At 52.9% G+C, this 14,661-nt stretch overlaps 3 protein-coding genes across 17 annotated transcripts; 1 reads left to right on the top strand and 2 right to left on the bottom strand.

Annotated features, from left to right (window-relative positions):
- On the bottom strand, positions 1–4,949 carry EIF2B4 (eukaryotic translation initiation factor 2B subunit delta). 11 transcript variants are annotated; one of them, XM_069494847.1, is made up of 13 exons: positions 4,802–4,949; positions 4,377–4,420; positions 3,918–4,053; positions 3,509–3,715; positions 3,146–3,228; positions 2,864–2,955; positions 2,514–2,628; positions 2,234–2,310; positions 1,955–2,057; positions 1,565–1,692; positions 947–1,124; positions 354–534; positions 1–251 (listed from the first exon to the last, which is right to left on the bottom strand). In XM_069494847.1, the coding sequence occupies exons 1-13, from the start codon at positions 4,830–4,832 to the stop codon at positions 52–54; spliced, it is 1,575 nt and encodes a 524-aa protein (XP_069350948.1). In that variant the 5' UTR covers positions 4,833–4,949; the 3' UTR covers positions 1–51. The 11 variants fall into 11 exon arrangements, with proteins under 11 accessions (XP_069350948.1, XP_069350949.1, XP_069350955.1 ...); XM_069494848.1 differs by having other exon boundaries at positions 3,509–3,712; positions 4,802–4,948; XM_069494854.1 differs by having other exon boundaries at positions 2,514–2,602; positions 4,802–4,856.
- Positions 4,950–5,125: 176 nt separating this feature from the next.
- On the top strand, positions 5,126–10,354 carry SNX17 (sorting nexin 17). 4 transcript variants are annotated; one of them, XM_069494858.1, is made up of 15 exons: positions 5,126–5,322; positions 5,783–5,821; positions 6,838–6,955; positions 7,468–7,532; positions 7,785–7,895; positions 8,009–8,099; positions 8,234–8,321; positions 8,567–8,636; positions 8,930–9,022; positions 9,117–9,320; positions 9,458–9,583; positions 9,734–9,811; positions 9,950–10,024; positions 10,114–10,155; positions 10,241–10,354. In XM_069494858.1, the coding sequence occupies exons 1-15, from the start codon at positions 5,260–5,262 to the stop codon at positions 10,352–10,354; spliced, it is 1,377 nt and encodes a 458-aa protein (XP_069350959.1). In that variant the 5' UTR covers positions 5,126–5,259. The 4 variants fall into 4 exon arrangements, with proteins under 4 accessions (XP_069350959.1, XP_069350958.1, XP_069350961.1 ...); XM_069494857.1 differs by having other exon boundaries at positions 5,783–5,857; XM_069494860.1 differs by having other exon boundaries at positions 5,783–5,987.
- Positions 10,355–11,165: 811 nt separating this feature from the next.
- On the bottom strand, positions 11,166–14,356 carry ZNF513 (zinc finger protein 513). 2 transcript variants are annotated; one of them, XM_069494855.1, is made up of 4 exons: positions 14,094–14,356; positions 13,715–13,870; positions 12,097–12,684; positions 11,166–12,007 (listed from the first exon to the last, which is right to left on the bottom strand). In XM_069494855.1, the coding sequence occupies exons 1-4, from the start codon at positions 14,146–14,148 to the stop codon at positions 11,181–11,183; spliced, it is 1,626 nt and encodes a 541-aa protein (XP_069350956.1). In that variant the 5' UTR covers positions 14,149–14,356; the 3' UTR covers positions 11,166–11,180. The 2 variants fall into 2 exon arrangements, with proteins under 2 accessions (XP_069350956.1, XP_069350957.1); XM_069494856.1 differs by lacking the exon at positions 14,094–14,356 and adding an exon at positions 13,968–14,009.
- Positions 14,357–14,661: the final 305 nt, after the last annotated feature.

Genomic DNA, 14,661 nt, shown 5'->3' with positions numbered 1-14,661 from the left:
TTGCTGAGGGTAGGGAGTATGTTATTTATTCACCCTGTGTTTATTCCCCCCTCACTGGTCACTGCTCTTGACTCGTAGGACAACAGGTACAGAACTGCAAGGGATCATCCCCAGCTCTGTGATCACCAGATCCACGAGCTCTGGCGGAGTCACATCATAGACCAGATTCAACAACCGTAGGGATGGGTGGTTCTGCCAGTTAGCCAGGGCTACGTGTTCTCCCCGTTCACACTGCAGATCATCAGGATCATCTGCAATGGAAGGGGTACACATTGTCATAGTTGTAGTTTGACCTCCCCACTCCCTCTCAAGTCTTCACAAGTCCCTGGAAACTTCTCTTCTGCCCTCCTTACCTAGCTCATTAGAGACAAAGGCGTCAGTCTGCACACGCTCACAGAACTTGTATGTTTCACAGCAGACCAGTACTGGCACATTATGGGCTCGAGCCACCAGGGCCAGCTGTGCTGTCCCTACCCGTGACATCACGGACCCATTGGCCAGGAGTGCATGCGCTCCCAATAGCACCTTGGAAACCTGTTTGTTTTGGAGAATGAGGAAGGGGAAAGAAAGAAATGTCATTGTATCAATGCAGAATAAGGTCCCCTACTTCTGCCCAGGACAGCAATATTAAGATAAGTAACAAATCTTAATACTGGCTCCTCTTCCTGGAAAATACTTAACTACTGACTCACCAAATCACCTATAGGAAAACTAAACTTTGAAGTTACTTTTGTCCTGTTTCCTCTTGGTGGCTGCTAGTCTAATATAATGTTCTTGCAATAGCTAGACTATGCTATAGCATACTGTAGGTGTTTTTCCTGTTAAATATAAGTAGGGCTATATGATTCTAATATTTCTAAATAATTGTAACCTTGGGAAGACGGGATATGTCTGTATTACTACACCCTTTACCTCCAACTTTGGAGTCCCTCTCCTCTGCCCTCACCTCTGGGAGCACATAGGAAGCTGCAGGAATCAGCAAGTAGGAGGCAGGGACCCCAGCACGGACCAGAGAACGTAGCGTGTGTCTTCCTTCCAGCCGTGGCCGGCTGTCCACTACTACTACCCGAAACCGCCGGCCTCCTGTCCAAGCCTCCTGAAGAATTCGTGATACCAGCGATGAACTAGAGTGAATGGAGAGGAAGATTCAGTTATAAATGTCACTAACTGATGACTAGCTCATTCCCAAAGGCAAGGGGTAATCCCTTCTTTTTTTTTGAGACAGGGCCTTGCTCTGTTGCCTAGGCTGGAGTGCAGGGATACAATTATAGCTCACTGCAGCCTCAAATTCCTGGGCTCAAGTGATCCTCCCACCTCAGCCTCCCAAGCAGCTAGGATTATAGGTGTATACCACCATGCCAGGCTAATTTTTTTTTTAATTCTTTGTAGAGATGGAGTCTCACTATGTTGCCCAGGCTGGTCTCAAGCTCCTAGCCTCAAGCAGTCTTCCTGCCTCAGCCTCCCAGGGTGCTGGGATTATAGGCATGAGCCACCACGCCCAGCCAGTCCTTCCTTCAGATCATTCCACGCCCCAATTTTGTTAGTCATAGGGTCTGGACCATACCATCCATATACCAGGATCACATCTCCGTCACTGATCTTCTTGTAAGCAAAGCGTGAAATTGCCTGAGCTGCAAGCACAATCTTCTCTTGCACATACCGATCAATGGCTATTCGAAGTTCTGACTTGGCCTAAATGGAATAAGATGCTTAGGGAACAAGAATGGACAGATTTCTCCCTCTAACTATCATGCCAGATGCTTGGATACATATATAATGATAGGCCCAAAGGGGAACGAGGGGAGCCCAGAGGTGGCACAAGTCAGAATGCACAACCACTTCCTTAACCCTTGACTAGGTCAAAATGGCTTGTGTTGGCCTTCCTGGGAGTTGTGAACATGTTTCTTAACTCTACCCACAGGTGCATGCCTTCCTCATTCCTCACACTCATCACCTCCTCTTCCCGCTTGGAGCTGCTCACACCGGTGATTTCCTTGTTAAGGAACTTGATAGCATTGTACATGCTCGCTGACAGGGGACGGCACTGAGTCAGGAAGCTATAACAACACATTTGTGCAACTCTTTACAACTTACAAAGCTTTCACATTTAAAAAAAATTCTTTAAAAAGAAAACAGACAACAGAAAAATGAAAATAGAGGTAGAAGAGCAGGAAAAAGAGTACAAGAAAAGGATTGGGTAAGGTGGGAGTAGACTTGTAGTGGTTGTCCCTACCTGATGTAAGGTTTTAGTTTATTCACTAGATCCCTTGAGAGTTCTTCATTGAGAGGTGTTGTGTAATCCTGAATCACCTATAGAGTATACAAATTGATCTGCAAAATGTCTCCTAATAAAGGTCTCTGCAAGGGAGGTGGGGGTAAGCTTCACTGAGAAAAGTGTTCTGAGGGTGGGAGTCATTTCCTCTTTCCCCCAGAAATGACCTTGGGTGAGAGAAGCCAGGGTAGTGTTAGGGAATGTGGGGTTGGGTCATAAGAGAGAACAGGATGGGGCATACCTGCTGCAAGGCACGAAGCAGGGCAATACACCGGGCATTGGAGCCACTGACCAGGCCCTGGGAGTACTGCAGGCCGAGTCGCACCATGGCTGGGTGGATCACAGAGGATGGGATGCTGATGGGATGGTGGTGTCACATATTTTGCAAGGGAGCTTGAGCACCTACTGCCCACCTGCCCCTGATAAAAATGAACTTCCTTCACTAGCACAGACTTCCCCATTCCCTCTAGAGTTTTGCCTTGAGTACATACTTCTTCCCAGAGATCCCCTCTCAAATTTCCAGTCACTTTCAATACTGAGTTACTAAAACTTCTCAGACTTAAAAATCACAACAATTTCATAGGATCCTACCTCATATACTGGGTCAAAGAGTTTTGTCTGCTGTACTGTGGTAGGTGAGAGAAGAGACTGACTTTGGATCCATAATCCTTTCGTGTAGGAACCTTAACAAAACAGGAGAATAGGACCAATGGCCTAGAGTTTAAAACTTATGGGATGAAGCTGGAAAAGAAATAAACAGTAAGACTAGTTTGATCCAAATATCCATCCTTCTCCAGGGTCTCATTTGCCCCAAGCACCTCTCCTCCCTCCAGTCCATCTCCCTAGGCTCTTCCTGGCCACCCCACTTCCTACCTCTTGTCGTTCTGGTTTTTTAACAAGTTTTCTCAAAAGTGTGGGGTCCTCGACCTGAGTGTACTCAGGAAGACGCTTCACTCCTAAAAGATAATGATCATGTTTTCAAGACACTGTAGGTCTTGAAATGGGTAATTTGCTCTTAGGGCATAAAGGGCATCAAGAAAAACAGAACGGGGTCAGAGGAAGCAGAGGAGGAGAGGATAGAAGGAGAAATAGGGATAGGATGATGGGGTTCAGGAAAGAATTTTGAGCTCTGGATCCCAAGGTGAAAATGGGAGGGGAGAGCTATTTTGCAATGGGGAAGCCTGAGCTGGCGTGAGAATTAGTAGTAACAGAGGTCTTAAAATGAAGGGAATATACCTGAGGGGGTTTCTCCAGCTGTGCTGGGGCAAGCCTGAGGAGGTGGCCCTCCTTGTTCCCCTTTTCTTGCCTGTTTCAGGGCCCGCTCGGCCTCCTGTTTGGCTCGCCGCTCAGCACGAAGTTCAGCCTTACTCCTGCCAGCCGGAATTTTCTCCCCAGGAGTGCCCAACTGATTGCCAGGTCCTGGCAGTTCTCTGGTTTGACCTACTAAAGGTATAAGTAAGAGGTGCCCAAGCCACAGGCAGGTGATATCCATGCCCCAGCCAAAGCTAGCTTCTCCATCCTCATTTATCCAAACCTCTTCATTTTTCACTTGCTCAGACCAACTTTGTCATGTCTCCCCCTCCTCTCTCCCACCACGTCCCTCTACCAGCCCCACACCCCAACCCTTTAAAAAAGACCTCCGCACCTTGACACTGGGCTGCAGATACAGCAGAGCTAGTTTCTGGTTCTGCTCCCTTTTCCTCCTTCCGTTTCTTCTTCTGCTGTTTCTTTTCTTTCCGAAGCTGCAGCTTCTCTTCTTGGGTCATCTCCCTACCTCCTACCTGAGACACAGACATAGGACACTGCTCTTCCCCCAAAATTCCAAAAGTAAATAAACACTACTGGATGCTTACAAGACTCCCACATGGTTAACTCCCTAATCCTAACTGCCACAAACTACGTGTCACAAGTTTACAACCCACAGAGATTGAAACTTCTCCTCCAGGGTCAGAATCATATATTGTTGAGGTTGAAAGAACTCTGTAAATTCTCCTGGCTTTTCTGAGAAATACGCTGAAACGAGATGGGAGCTGGGGTAGAATGAAGCTGGCACAGCTCCCTGCGTAGCGCTTGGCAGGCGGTTTGGAAAGGCACCCTCACTTACCCCAGGCCGAGGAGAAAGCTCCGCCTTCATCCCGGATCCCGAGTCTGCATCAGAAAACAAGGCACAAAGTGAGCCGGAGAGGCTCCGGGAGAGCTTAGGGGGACTCGTGCTCGGCGCAGCTGGCTGCTGGGCTGGCATGACCACGGCTCCGCCGCCAGGCGCAAGGCGAGCCAGGGATCCGCGTGGGGACGCACTGCGCGGCGGGATCAAAGGAAAAGGCAGGAGATCGAGAAAGAAGGGGTCATCCAACCTTCTCACAGGAACCAGCCGGTACGCGGCGCGGGGCTGCGCTGGAGACTGTGTAGACCAGAATCCAGCGTGGCGCCAGAACTGAACGACAGGGTCCTAAGGGGCTCAGGGCCCAGCACTAGCCGTCCGACCTCGTCGGCTCGCGTACCTGTAGCCAGGCCCGGCCCTTCACTCACCCTCGCGAACAGCCACAGCCACAGCAGCCATCACCCTCGGTCCTCGGCTCCGCCCGCTGCGGTCACCGAGCGCCCCAGTGCCTTGCTCCGCGGTCACTGGGTCTACAGCGCCACCTGGGCGGGAGGCTGAGCCGCCAGCGCACGCCGCGCACAGCCCCAAGCCGACTGCAATCTCCCCCGCGCACTGAGGCCCGCCCGGACTACGGGTAGTGATGCGGGCCAATTCCACTTTGGGCTCCCAGTCCCAACCGGCTCCTCTTGCCCCTTAGACTACAGTTCCCAGCATGCCAGGGTCACTGCGCTCCAGAGCCGACGTCGTACCGCCTACCCACCGCCAATCTCAGGCCCCCCAAAATGGCGAGTGAGGCTGCGGGGACTCACTGAGCAGAGGAAGCGAGCGTGCAGAGCCGCTGCGGCCCTCACAGCCCGGAGCCCGGCCGGGCCCTGCCGTAGGGAACATGCACTTTTCCATTCCTGAGACTGAATCCCGCAGCGGGGACAGCGGCGGCTCCGCCTACGTGGTGAGGAGCGGCCGGAGCCGGGTCCGGCAGGGGCGGGGACAACGGGCCCGAACCCTCTCATAGCGGCCTCCGAGGCCTGACCGCCACTCTTCGGGCCTGATCCTGGGCCGCCGACTCCCGACGGCCTTTCTAGGAGCTTATGTCATGCCTCAGATTCGTATTGAGGTCGCCCCAGCTCCTGTAGGTCCTTCGTTCAGTTGGGTCGCTTCCCCCGGCTAGGCCGCGGCTGCTGTGGTGGGCGTCATTGGCCTCTTGGGGAGGAAGAGTGCAACAGAAGCGCCCGAGTTTCCCCCGGACTGGCCCGTCTGCTTTGGGACCTGGACTTTGGGCAAACAGGCAAACTAACCCTCGGGAGATCTCGGCGCGTTACTCAGACGGAGTTTCCAACTTCCGGCTAGGGTTCTCAAAGAGGTAGCCCAGACCGCGATCCTAAAGTGCTTATCTGTTTTTGTGTTCTCAGGCCTATAACATTCACGTGAATGGAGTCCTGCACTGTCGGGTGCGCTACAGCCAGCTCCTGGGGCTGCACGAGCAGGTGGGACTAGCACCCCTGCCTTGACGCAGTTCCAAGCCCTTTCCTACACGTGGGCATCAGTACCTTCATTTGCCCCCTTTTCACATTCCCGTAGGCTGTATTTCCCCTTTAATCACTACCACTGGGGAGGGTTCTGCTTTATCTTATTGTCTGACATTTCCCCAAACTTCTTAAGCTTAACGTCCGTGCAATAACTGTTCCTCCCTGTACTCACATCCTTCCAGCTTCTGTTCGGTATTACTACTCTTCAGACTTTGCCCCTGCATAGAAAAACCAAACCCCCTCGGTTGCCAGAGCACATTCCTTCCGTCATCTGAGCTACAACTTGAAATTCTTTTTCCTGTTTATACAAACCATTCGCCAATTTCCTTGTCTGTTCTCTGGCTTATTTCGGTTTGTGTAGGTGTTCCAGTTATCATTATGTATTTGTGATGCAATGTTTCTTTGTCTTCCTCACCAGATTGTGAGCTCTATTTAACATAGTAGAGTCCAGGTTCTATTGAGAATTAGTTTTGCAATCCTGAGCAAGTTACCTAATTTCTTTAGGCCTCGGTTTCTACAACTGAAAAATGATTCCGTGATCTGCAAAGTCCTTTTAAGTCCTAAGACACTCTGTGAACGTACTTAGCTATTACTTAACTATTTGTGCACAATATCAATCCCTTTGCTTCCTGTCAGGGTTCAGTGAACACTCTTGCTAGGTAATCAAGGGACTTCCTGTAGTTCCTGGCCCCATAGGAACCCTCCCCACACTACGGAGGGCCTGACTTGTACATAGTAAGATAGAAAACAACTTATATCTAGGACAACTCCCTTGAGAGGCTACCTCTGCCAAAGGAATTGTTTTCCAGATGACCAGGGTAGATAGGGGAGCAGCAACTGAGGGAAGGGAAGGGCTTCGAAGAGAACATGATGAGTCTAGGTTGCCTCGTTTCATTTTCTATGTTTATGTGAAGCATTGTATCTCTTTCTCTAAATAGCTTCGGAAGGAGTATGGGGCCAATGTGCTTCCTGCATTCCCCCCAAAGAAGCTTTTCTCTCTGACACCTGCTGAGGTAGAACAGAGGAGGGAGCAGTTAGAGAAGTACATGCAAGCTGGTGAGTGGTTGGAGGAAACTTTAGGCTTTGTTGAGGATGGTGGGGAGAGATGTAAAAACAGCTGTTTGGGTAGACGGTCCTAATTAATTTCTAGATCTGGTAAGTCTCTTGTTTGTCATTTAATTAGCAAAGTAAATAGCCTATGAGGATATGTAACTCTGTATACTAGCAAAGCAATTTGGGCACTAACATCTGTGAGAAATACTAGTATAACACTATATACTCTTAAAGCAATTTACATCAGTAGGGAGAACTTAATTTGTATCTGATGTGCTTTAGATTAACATCATTGTTATTTCCCTAGTTCTGTAGACTGGACTCACCTAGATGGCAACCAAGGGTGGGGCAGGTGAAGAATTTATGCAAACAGTGAGTGAGGTGAGGCCAGCTGGGGGATGTGGCAGGCCACCATCAGCCCAGGAAATGGGGTCGGGGGGGACCTACTAAGAAGAGGATGGGGGAGCCAAGAGTGAGCCCTAAGTTCCTGTAACATCATTCTCTTGTCCCCACAGTTCGGCAAGACCCATTGCTTGGGAGCAGTGAGACCTTCAATAGTTTCCTGCGTCGGGCACAACAGGTAAGGCTTTGGTTGGGACCAGGATTTAAGGAAAGGAGCTTGCTGGAAGACCATGTCATTTTAATGATGTGGCTACAGAGGAGACATCCTGGCACCTTTTTTTATGGAATGGAACCTGCTGTACCAAGGAAATCCAGCCTGTATTTAAACAACTGAGAATAAAGACACTACAGGGACCTAGAAATAGAGAGTTGTGGATGGGCCATGTGTTACAAAGGCAGTGCCTCCCATCCCCATGTGTGCTCACAACAGGAGACACAACAGGTCCCCACAGAGGAGGTCTCCTTGGAAGTGCTGCTCAGCAACGGGCAGAAAGTTCTGGTCAACGTGCTAACTTCAGACCAGACTGAGGATGTCCTGGAGGTGAGGTGCTTGTTTGGCACTGCCCATCCTCCCCCCGCATCCCAGGGTCCTGGGTTAGGGGATGATTGGAACCAGCCAGTATGATGAGCTGTACTTCCTATCCCTACCCCCAGGCTGTGGCTGCAAAGCTGGATCTTCCAGATGACTTGATCGGATATTTTAGTCTCTTCCTAGTTCGAGAAAAAGAGGATGGAGCCTTTTCTTGTGAGTTTCTCTGGGTTTTACTACCTCATTGTGCTTGCAGTAGTGAGTTTGCCTTCCCATCTCCCTCAAAATGGAGCATTTCCTCAAGGTGCTTCTTTCTTGATTTTCCTTTTTTTTTTTTTTTTAACCCATAGTTGTACGGAAGTTGCAAGAGTTTGAGCTGCCTTATGTATCTGTTACCAGTCTTCGGAGTCAAGAGTACAAAATTGTGCTAAGGAAGAGGTCAGGGCTGGCCCTGGAGGAGGGGGAAGGTGCTGGATTACATTGGGCCACATGTGGAGACAGAATAATCTGGACAAGGGGGTATAGTGCTGGGTGTTTCTACCAGACCTCCCCAGCTTCTTCCCACTATGCCACCATTAGCCCCGGATAGTTCTAGATTGCTCCTGTTTTGCCCATTTTCCATTCTACCTCTTGGTTTACCCCAGCTTAGCCCCATTACCCCTTTCCACCCCTTGGCCTCACAGTTATTGGGACTCTGCCTATGATGACGATGTCATGGAGAACCGGGTTGGCCTGAACCTGCTTTATGCTCAGGTGAGCTTGGAGCTGCCTCAGAACCCTTCCCCTGGAAATGACTCTGATGTCCCATTCTCCCAAGAAAACTCCTTTCATGTCTCTGTTGCCAGTTCATGGGGAAGTTCCTAGAATACTATCAGGGCTCCTGGACACAACCTCTGCTCTCATTTATAAAGCTAAGATCAACGACTCACTGCAAAGAAGTCGCTCAGTGTGGGGCTAGGGGTCAGACTGGACAGAGGTAACTGTGGACACCTTCCGGGAACTGCTGACTGGGAGCCCTCATCCCTCACCCCTTGTGTCCACTATAGACGGTGTCAGATATTGAGCGTGGGTGGATCTTGGTCACCAAGGAGCAACATCGGCAACTTAAGTCTCTGCAAGAGAAGGTCTCCAAGAAGGAGGTGAGCCCTGCCTCTCTGTCTCTCCAAGGGATTGCTTTCTCTGAGCTGCCCTGTTCCCCTTCCTAACCCACCCTATATGATGACCATTTTTCAGTTCCTGCGGCTGGCCCAGACGCTGCGGCACTACGGCTACCTGCGCTTTGATGCCTGTGTGGCTGACTTCCCGGAGAAGGACTGTCCCGTGGTAGTGAGTGCAGGCAACAGTGAGCTCAGCCTCCAGCTCCGCCTGCCTGGCCAGCAACTCCGTGAAGGTTCCTTCCGGGTCACCCGCATGCGATGCTGGCGGGTTACTTCCTCTGTGAGTCAGGGAAGGAAGGGGAGGGCTTCTGGGATGGGGGATTGGCAAGCCTTGAGCTTCAGGAATGGGCGGCAGTTGATCAGGAAGGGAGGCAGTCTAGTCAGAATGAGCTCAGCCTAATTCCTCTTCTCTTCCAGGTGCCATTGCCCAGTGGAGGCACGAGCAGCCCAGGCCGGGGCCGGGGTGAGGTGCGCCTGGAACTAGCTTTTGAATACCTCATGAGCAAGGACCGGCTACAGTGGGTCACCATCACCAGCCCCCAGGTGTGAGCCCACCCTCAGGCCTCCTCTGGAGCCCCTTAGATACCCAAGTCTAGGGCTTCCAGGACTCCATGTGAGTGGGAGCGCTTGTCTTTGTGGTGTTGGGCTCAGGATTACCACTCTGGTCAGGCTGAGCACTCTTCTTGCCCTCAGGCCATCATGATGAGCATCTGCTTACAGTCCATGGTAGATGAACTGATGGTAAAGAAATCCGGCGGCAGTATCAGGAAGGTAGGCAGCGGTGTGGGCTAAGCATGGGCTAAGCACCTGAGCAGTTGTGCTCCCCCTGCCTTTTGTCCTAGGTGTGAAACTTCTCTTGAGGGAGAGGAAGTGATCCTGCCCTCACCAGCACTTTTTGTCTGTCTATAGATGCTGCGCCGGCGGGTGGGAGGCACCCTGAGACGCTCAGACAGCCAGCAAGCAGTGAAGTCCCCACCACTACTTGTAAGTATTGCCTCCTGGTCAGGACCCTGGCTCCCAACCTTGCCTCACCTCCCCCAGTGAGTCTGACACCTCTGCCTCTTCTTCCCCAGGAGTCACCTGATGCCAGCCGGGAGTCTGTGGTCAAACTCTCAGTGAGTTACAGGGTTGGCGAGGTTGGTGTTTGCAGGGGATCTCGCAGGCTCAAGCCCTCTGACCCCCACCCTGCCTTTGTTACAGAGTAAGCTGAGTGCTGTGAGCTTGCGGGGAATTGGCAGTCCCAGCACAGATGCCAGTGCCAGTGATGTCCACGGCAATTTCGCCTTTGAGGGCATTGGAGATGAGGATCTGTAATCTCCACTGCTTGGATGTCTGCCCTCTACCCCAGAGGGATTTACAGAAACTTGCCCTGTGCCTGTGTCCCCCAAGCTGGGGGGTCTTTTCCTTCCTCCTTCCTACCTTCCCCTTTGCTCCTTTTGGCCAGGGGCCTTCTAACACATCTTCCCTTCCCCCGCCCTGGGCTGGCTGCACAAAGGATTGCTCCCTCTCTTTTCAGAGCTGGCCCTCGATGCCAAATTAGCATTTAGTATTTTGCACAAAGTCCGAGGGACCATGGCTACCTGCCTTGGGGGAGGAACCACAGCTCCCCCTAGGCTGCTTCTAGCTTTTTGGGGCCATGGGCCAAGGGCCAAGGGGATGGGCAGAGGTCTGTGTATGGTCTGGCCCAGCTCCCCCATCATTAAACTCAGCCTGATTGCTGCCTACCTCTGTTTCCCTCTCACTGCCCCTGCTTCCCGATCACAGCATGGACTTCTATGCTAAGGGTAAGGCCAAACTGTGCTTGCCATTGCCAATTCAGCATAGACATGGCTTTGTTAGTGTTTCCTTTATTATAAAGCACTGAAATAAGTTAAATAAACAGGTGGGAGGCTGGGTAGTCCCCCAGCCAGTTCATCCACAGCCCCTGGGAGCAATGGAGGCAAATACAGGGCCCTTCTCACTGAGCTCATGAAGTGCATCAGTCAAGGCAAGGCCCCTTGGTCCATATGGGCCCCCTGCCATGGGGTTTGGCTGGTCTTTAGAGCGCCTAGGTTAGTCTGTGTGGAGCCCCTGGCCAGCGGGGGACAAAGGAGAAGGTGACTTCTGGTCCATCTGTATAAAACATGGGGAAGGACCTAGTTCAGGGTGAGTCTGTATGGAGAGCCCGGCTACCAGCTGCACCCAGGGCTGGTGGACCCCGAGAGCTCAAAACAGAAGGTGGGCTATGAGGTGGGGCCCAGCCCTCAGAGGCAGAGAGGCCAGGCCCTCCTGCCCCACCATGACCATGCACCTTCTGGTGGCGCTTGTAGTTGTCCCAGTGGCCCGTGGTATAGGCGCAAGTGGCACAGCGAAAGGGCTTCTCGCCTGTGTGCCGCAGCATATGGCGTTTGAGGTTCATGCTCTGGTTGCAGCTGTAGTTGCAAAGGCTACACCGAAAAGGTTTGTCACCAGAGTGGATGCGACCATGACGCTTGAGGTTGGCCAGGTTGCCACAGGCATAGGGGCAGAGGGGGCACTTGTAGGGCTTCTCTCCTGTGTGGACACGTTGGTGCCGCTTCAGGTTATCCAGATGAGCAGAAGCATAAGGACAGCGAGCGCAGCGGAAGGGCTTCTCACCGCTATGTGTCTTCATGTGCCGGGCCAGGTGGTTAGGATAGTGAGTGGCAAAGGGGCAGAGGCTACAGGCAAAGCCTTTGTCACTGGGGCCCTGGAGTCCCCCACTGGCACCCCCTCCAGCCTCTCCTCGCATGCAGCGCCCACACATGGCAGCTCCCAGCCGACTACCCTCACCCTCCTCCAGCTCTTGTCCACAGCCCCGGCAGGTCCAAGGGAACAGCAGCTCTGGCAGTGGTTCTGATCCAGTTCCACAGAGGCCCTCCCCTTCACCCCGCAGCTGCCCACAGTCTGGCAGGAAACTGGCACCACCTGGTGGCACATGAAGGCTCAAATCTGGAAGAAGCAGAGCATCTGTAGGGAAAAAGAGACCTGGGTTATGAATCCAATTATCCTAGGGCCACCCACCCATCTCCCAGGATCTTTGGTTCCTGGCCTTTTACCTTCAGGTCGCCGAGGCACTGCCCCCTCCTGCTCTGTGGGACTGGGAGGCCGGGTTGGTCGTGGAGCACAGCAGCGGAAGCCACAGGTCGGGCAGGGAGGAGTGGGGGGCCCTGTGTGGGTACGCTGATGCCGCCTCAGGTTGCCCAGGCTGCTGCAGGCAAAGGGGCAGTGGGGACAGCGGTAGGGCTTCTCGCCAGTATGGGTGCGGGTATGTCGTGTCAGGTTGACGAGCTGGGCTGAGGCGTAGGGGCAGCGGCCACAGCGGAACGGCTTCTCCCCGCTGTGTGTCTGCATGTGCCGCTTCAGGTGGCTCGAGTAGTGGGACACGAAGGTGCAGAGGCGGCATGAGTACAGTAGCCGTGGGGGCAGCGGGGGCCCCCCACCCGGCCCTCCTGCCCCACAACACGGCCCCTCACCTGTCGGCCCCCCACACAGCTGGCAGGCTGGGCCTGGCCTCTCACCCCTGGCCTCCCCTGGACCCCTGGCTGGCTCCTCAACTTCACTCTCAGCACTTAGTGCCCGGCCGCCCCCAGACTCGTCGTCACTCAGCCCATAGGGAAGCCCAGGCCTGGTCCCCAGAGAGTCTCCTGCAGAGACAGACATGAGAAAAAACATCAGCATGGGGTAGGATCAGGCTCCAATCTCCCCTTTTCACTTATGGTCTCCCCACTTGCTTGGCCCTTCTGTTCTCTTCCTTAGCTTTGATGATCCCTTTAGTTCCCTAAAATTCAACATGAACTGTCTACCTCTAAGCCTGGACTAACCTAGTGATGGCAGAATTGAGCTGTATCTACTTTTGCTGAATGGAAAAGGATCAAGGGCTCATGGTGGACCACAGACTGAAATGAATCAATAACGTAATACTTGGGATAAGAAAATAACACTACAAAAGGCAGATAGGCCTGAGACCTTTTTCTAAGCTCTATATTGGTGTAAAGCCCCTTTTAGTATGGAGCTGATTATAAAGTAAAACCTATCTCTGAGACAAAATTTGGAGGGAAGTGGAAACAATGAAAGTAACGCATGTAATACCACTTACATGTTTAAAGGACAGATTCATGTTTACGTGGATTCCCTCAATGACTTTCAAAAAAATCCTTCATAAATGGCTTAAGTGGCTAGGTACTGCAGCAAATTGGGGTAGGGTGATCCTGAGATCACAGGGAAGAGCAATGTGGAAGGATATTTAAAGACAAACTAAAACCTCTCAATACAAAGGAGCTTACATTGCAGGTGAAAAGTTTAGATTAAAGTACTGACTTGAATGATTTACTGACGGGCTGCTTCCCTAAACCTCTTAAAAGTAAACACACAAGTAAGGAATGGGCTGGGGAGGGTGTCAAGGGCATTTACATTTAACCAGTTGCTCCATGTGATTCACCCACCCTCCTTCCTATTCACACAACCTTTGATCATGCCCCAGAACTTCACCTCAACAAAGTGATGGAACTGACTGGACCATTAAACAAATGAAGTAATCTAGCACAAACGTAAACTAAACCAGCCTTAAGTTGTGACAGGAAATGATGTTTTGCTCACTGACACTAAACCCTAACCTGCCTCTTGAAGGGCCATCACCAGCGGTCACAAATCCTTAACCAAGTCCCCCAAGCCCACCTTCAGAGTCTCTCTCGAAGCCCATGAGCTGGTCACTGTTGCGGTCACCTTCCTCCTCTTCCTCTTCCTCCTCAAACTCCAGATCCTGGCCTAGTAGCAAATCACTCTCCAATACCAGGGCCCCGGGTCCTTCGTCGAGGGAATCTTCAGTATCCACTGAAGAGGGGAGGGGGGTTGTGGATTTTCCCTCAGGAGCCAGGCCTCGTGGACCACACTTCCCGTATTCGCTGACCCTTTCGGGTTCCCTTAGTACCTCGGTAGTAAGCTAGGAGCCCAGATGGCCCACCCCATCCCTCCGGAGTCCCCCTCCACCCCGACCTGAACCCACTCCATTGACCCCACCCCTGCTCCTCCCCCATCAAGGCCCCTGACCCCTGACCTTTGACCCCCTCGCATTTCACGGGCTGCGGGTGGCTTTGCTTCCTTCGGGGCATCGTGACCGGCTCCAGCCCGACGCGACTCCGGCCTGCGGCCGCCCGGCCCCGCCCCTCCCAACTCGGCCCGCCCGTCCGCCCTTCCTCTCAGGGCCCGCGGGCCACCCCCATGCAGCGGCGCGGGTCCTGGGCAGCCCCCAGCCCTGGCCCCGGCGCCCAACTCAGGCCGCTCCCGCCGCCGCCGCCGCTTCCATTCATGGAGCCCCCTACCCCCCTACGGAGACCAGCTGGTACCTCCGTACTCGCTTCCGCTTCCGCTGCCGTAGAGCCGCACGGGACGTGTAGTCCCCGGGAAGTAGCAGCGGGGAGGGCCCCTGCGGCGTGACCAGGAAGTGATTGTGACGAGAGCCGGCGGGCGAGCCAGTCAGCGGCCGTGGGGAAACCGGGGCGGCTAGCCGGGCAGCAGGAGCCGGGCCCTCAGGCCCTCCGGCGTCTGACTTCGGCCCGCCAGACCGCTCCTGACCCCTCCCTGGAGGAACTAGGAACTCATTCCCGACTCCAGGACAAGGTGAG

The sequence above is a fragment of the Eulemur rufifrons genome, chromosome 19, assembly GCF_041146395.1.
Source record: "Eulemur rufifrons isolate Redbay chromosome 19, OSU_ERuf_1, whole genome shotgun sequence".
In the NCBI taxonomy this organism is placed as follows: domain Eukaryota; kingdom Metazoa; phylum Chordata; class Mammalia; order Primates; family Lemuridae; genus Eulemur; species Eulemur rufifrons.
This window is presented reverse-complemented; position numbering and strand designations above follow the sequence as displayed.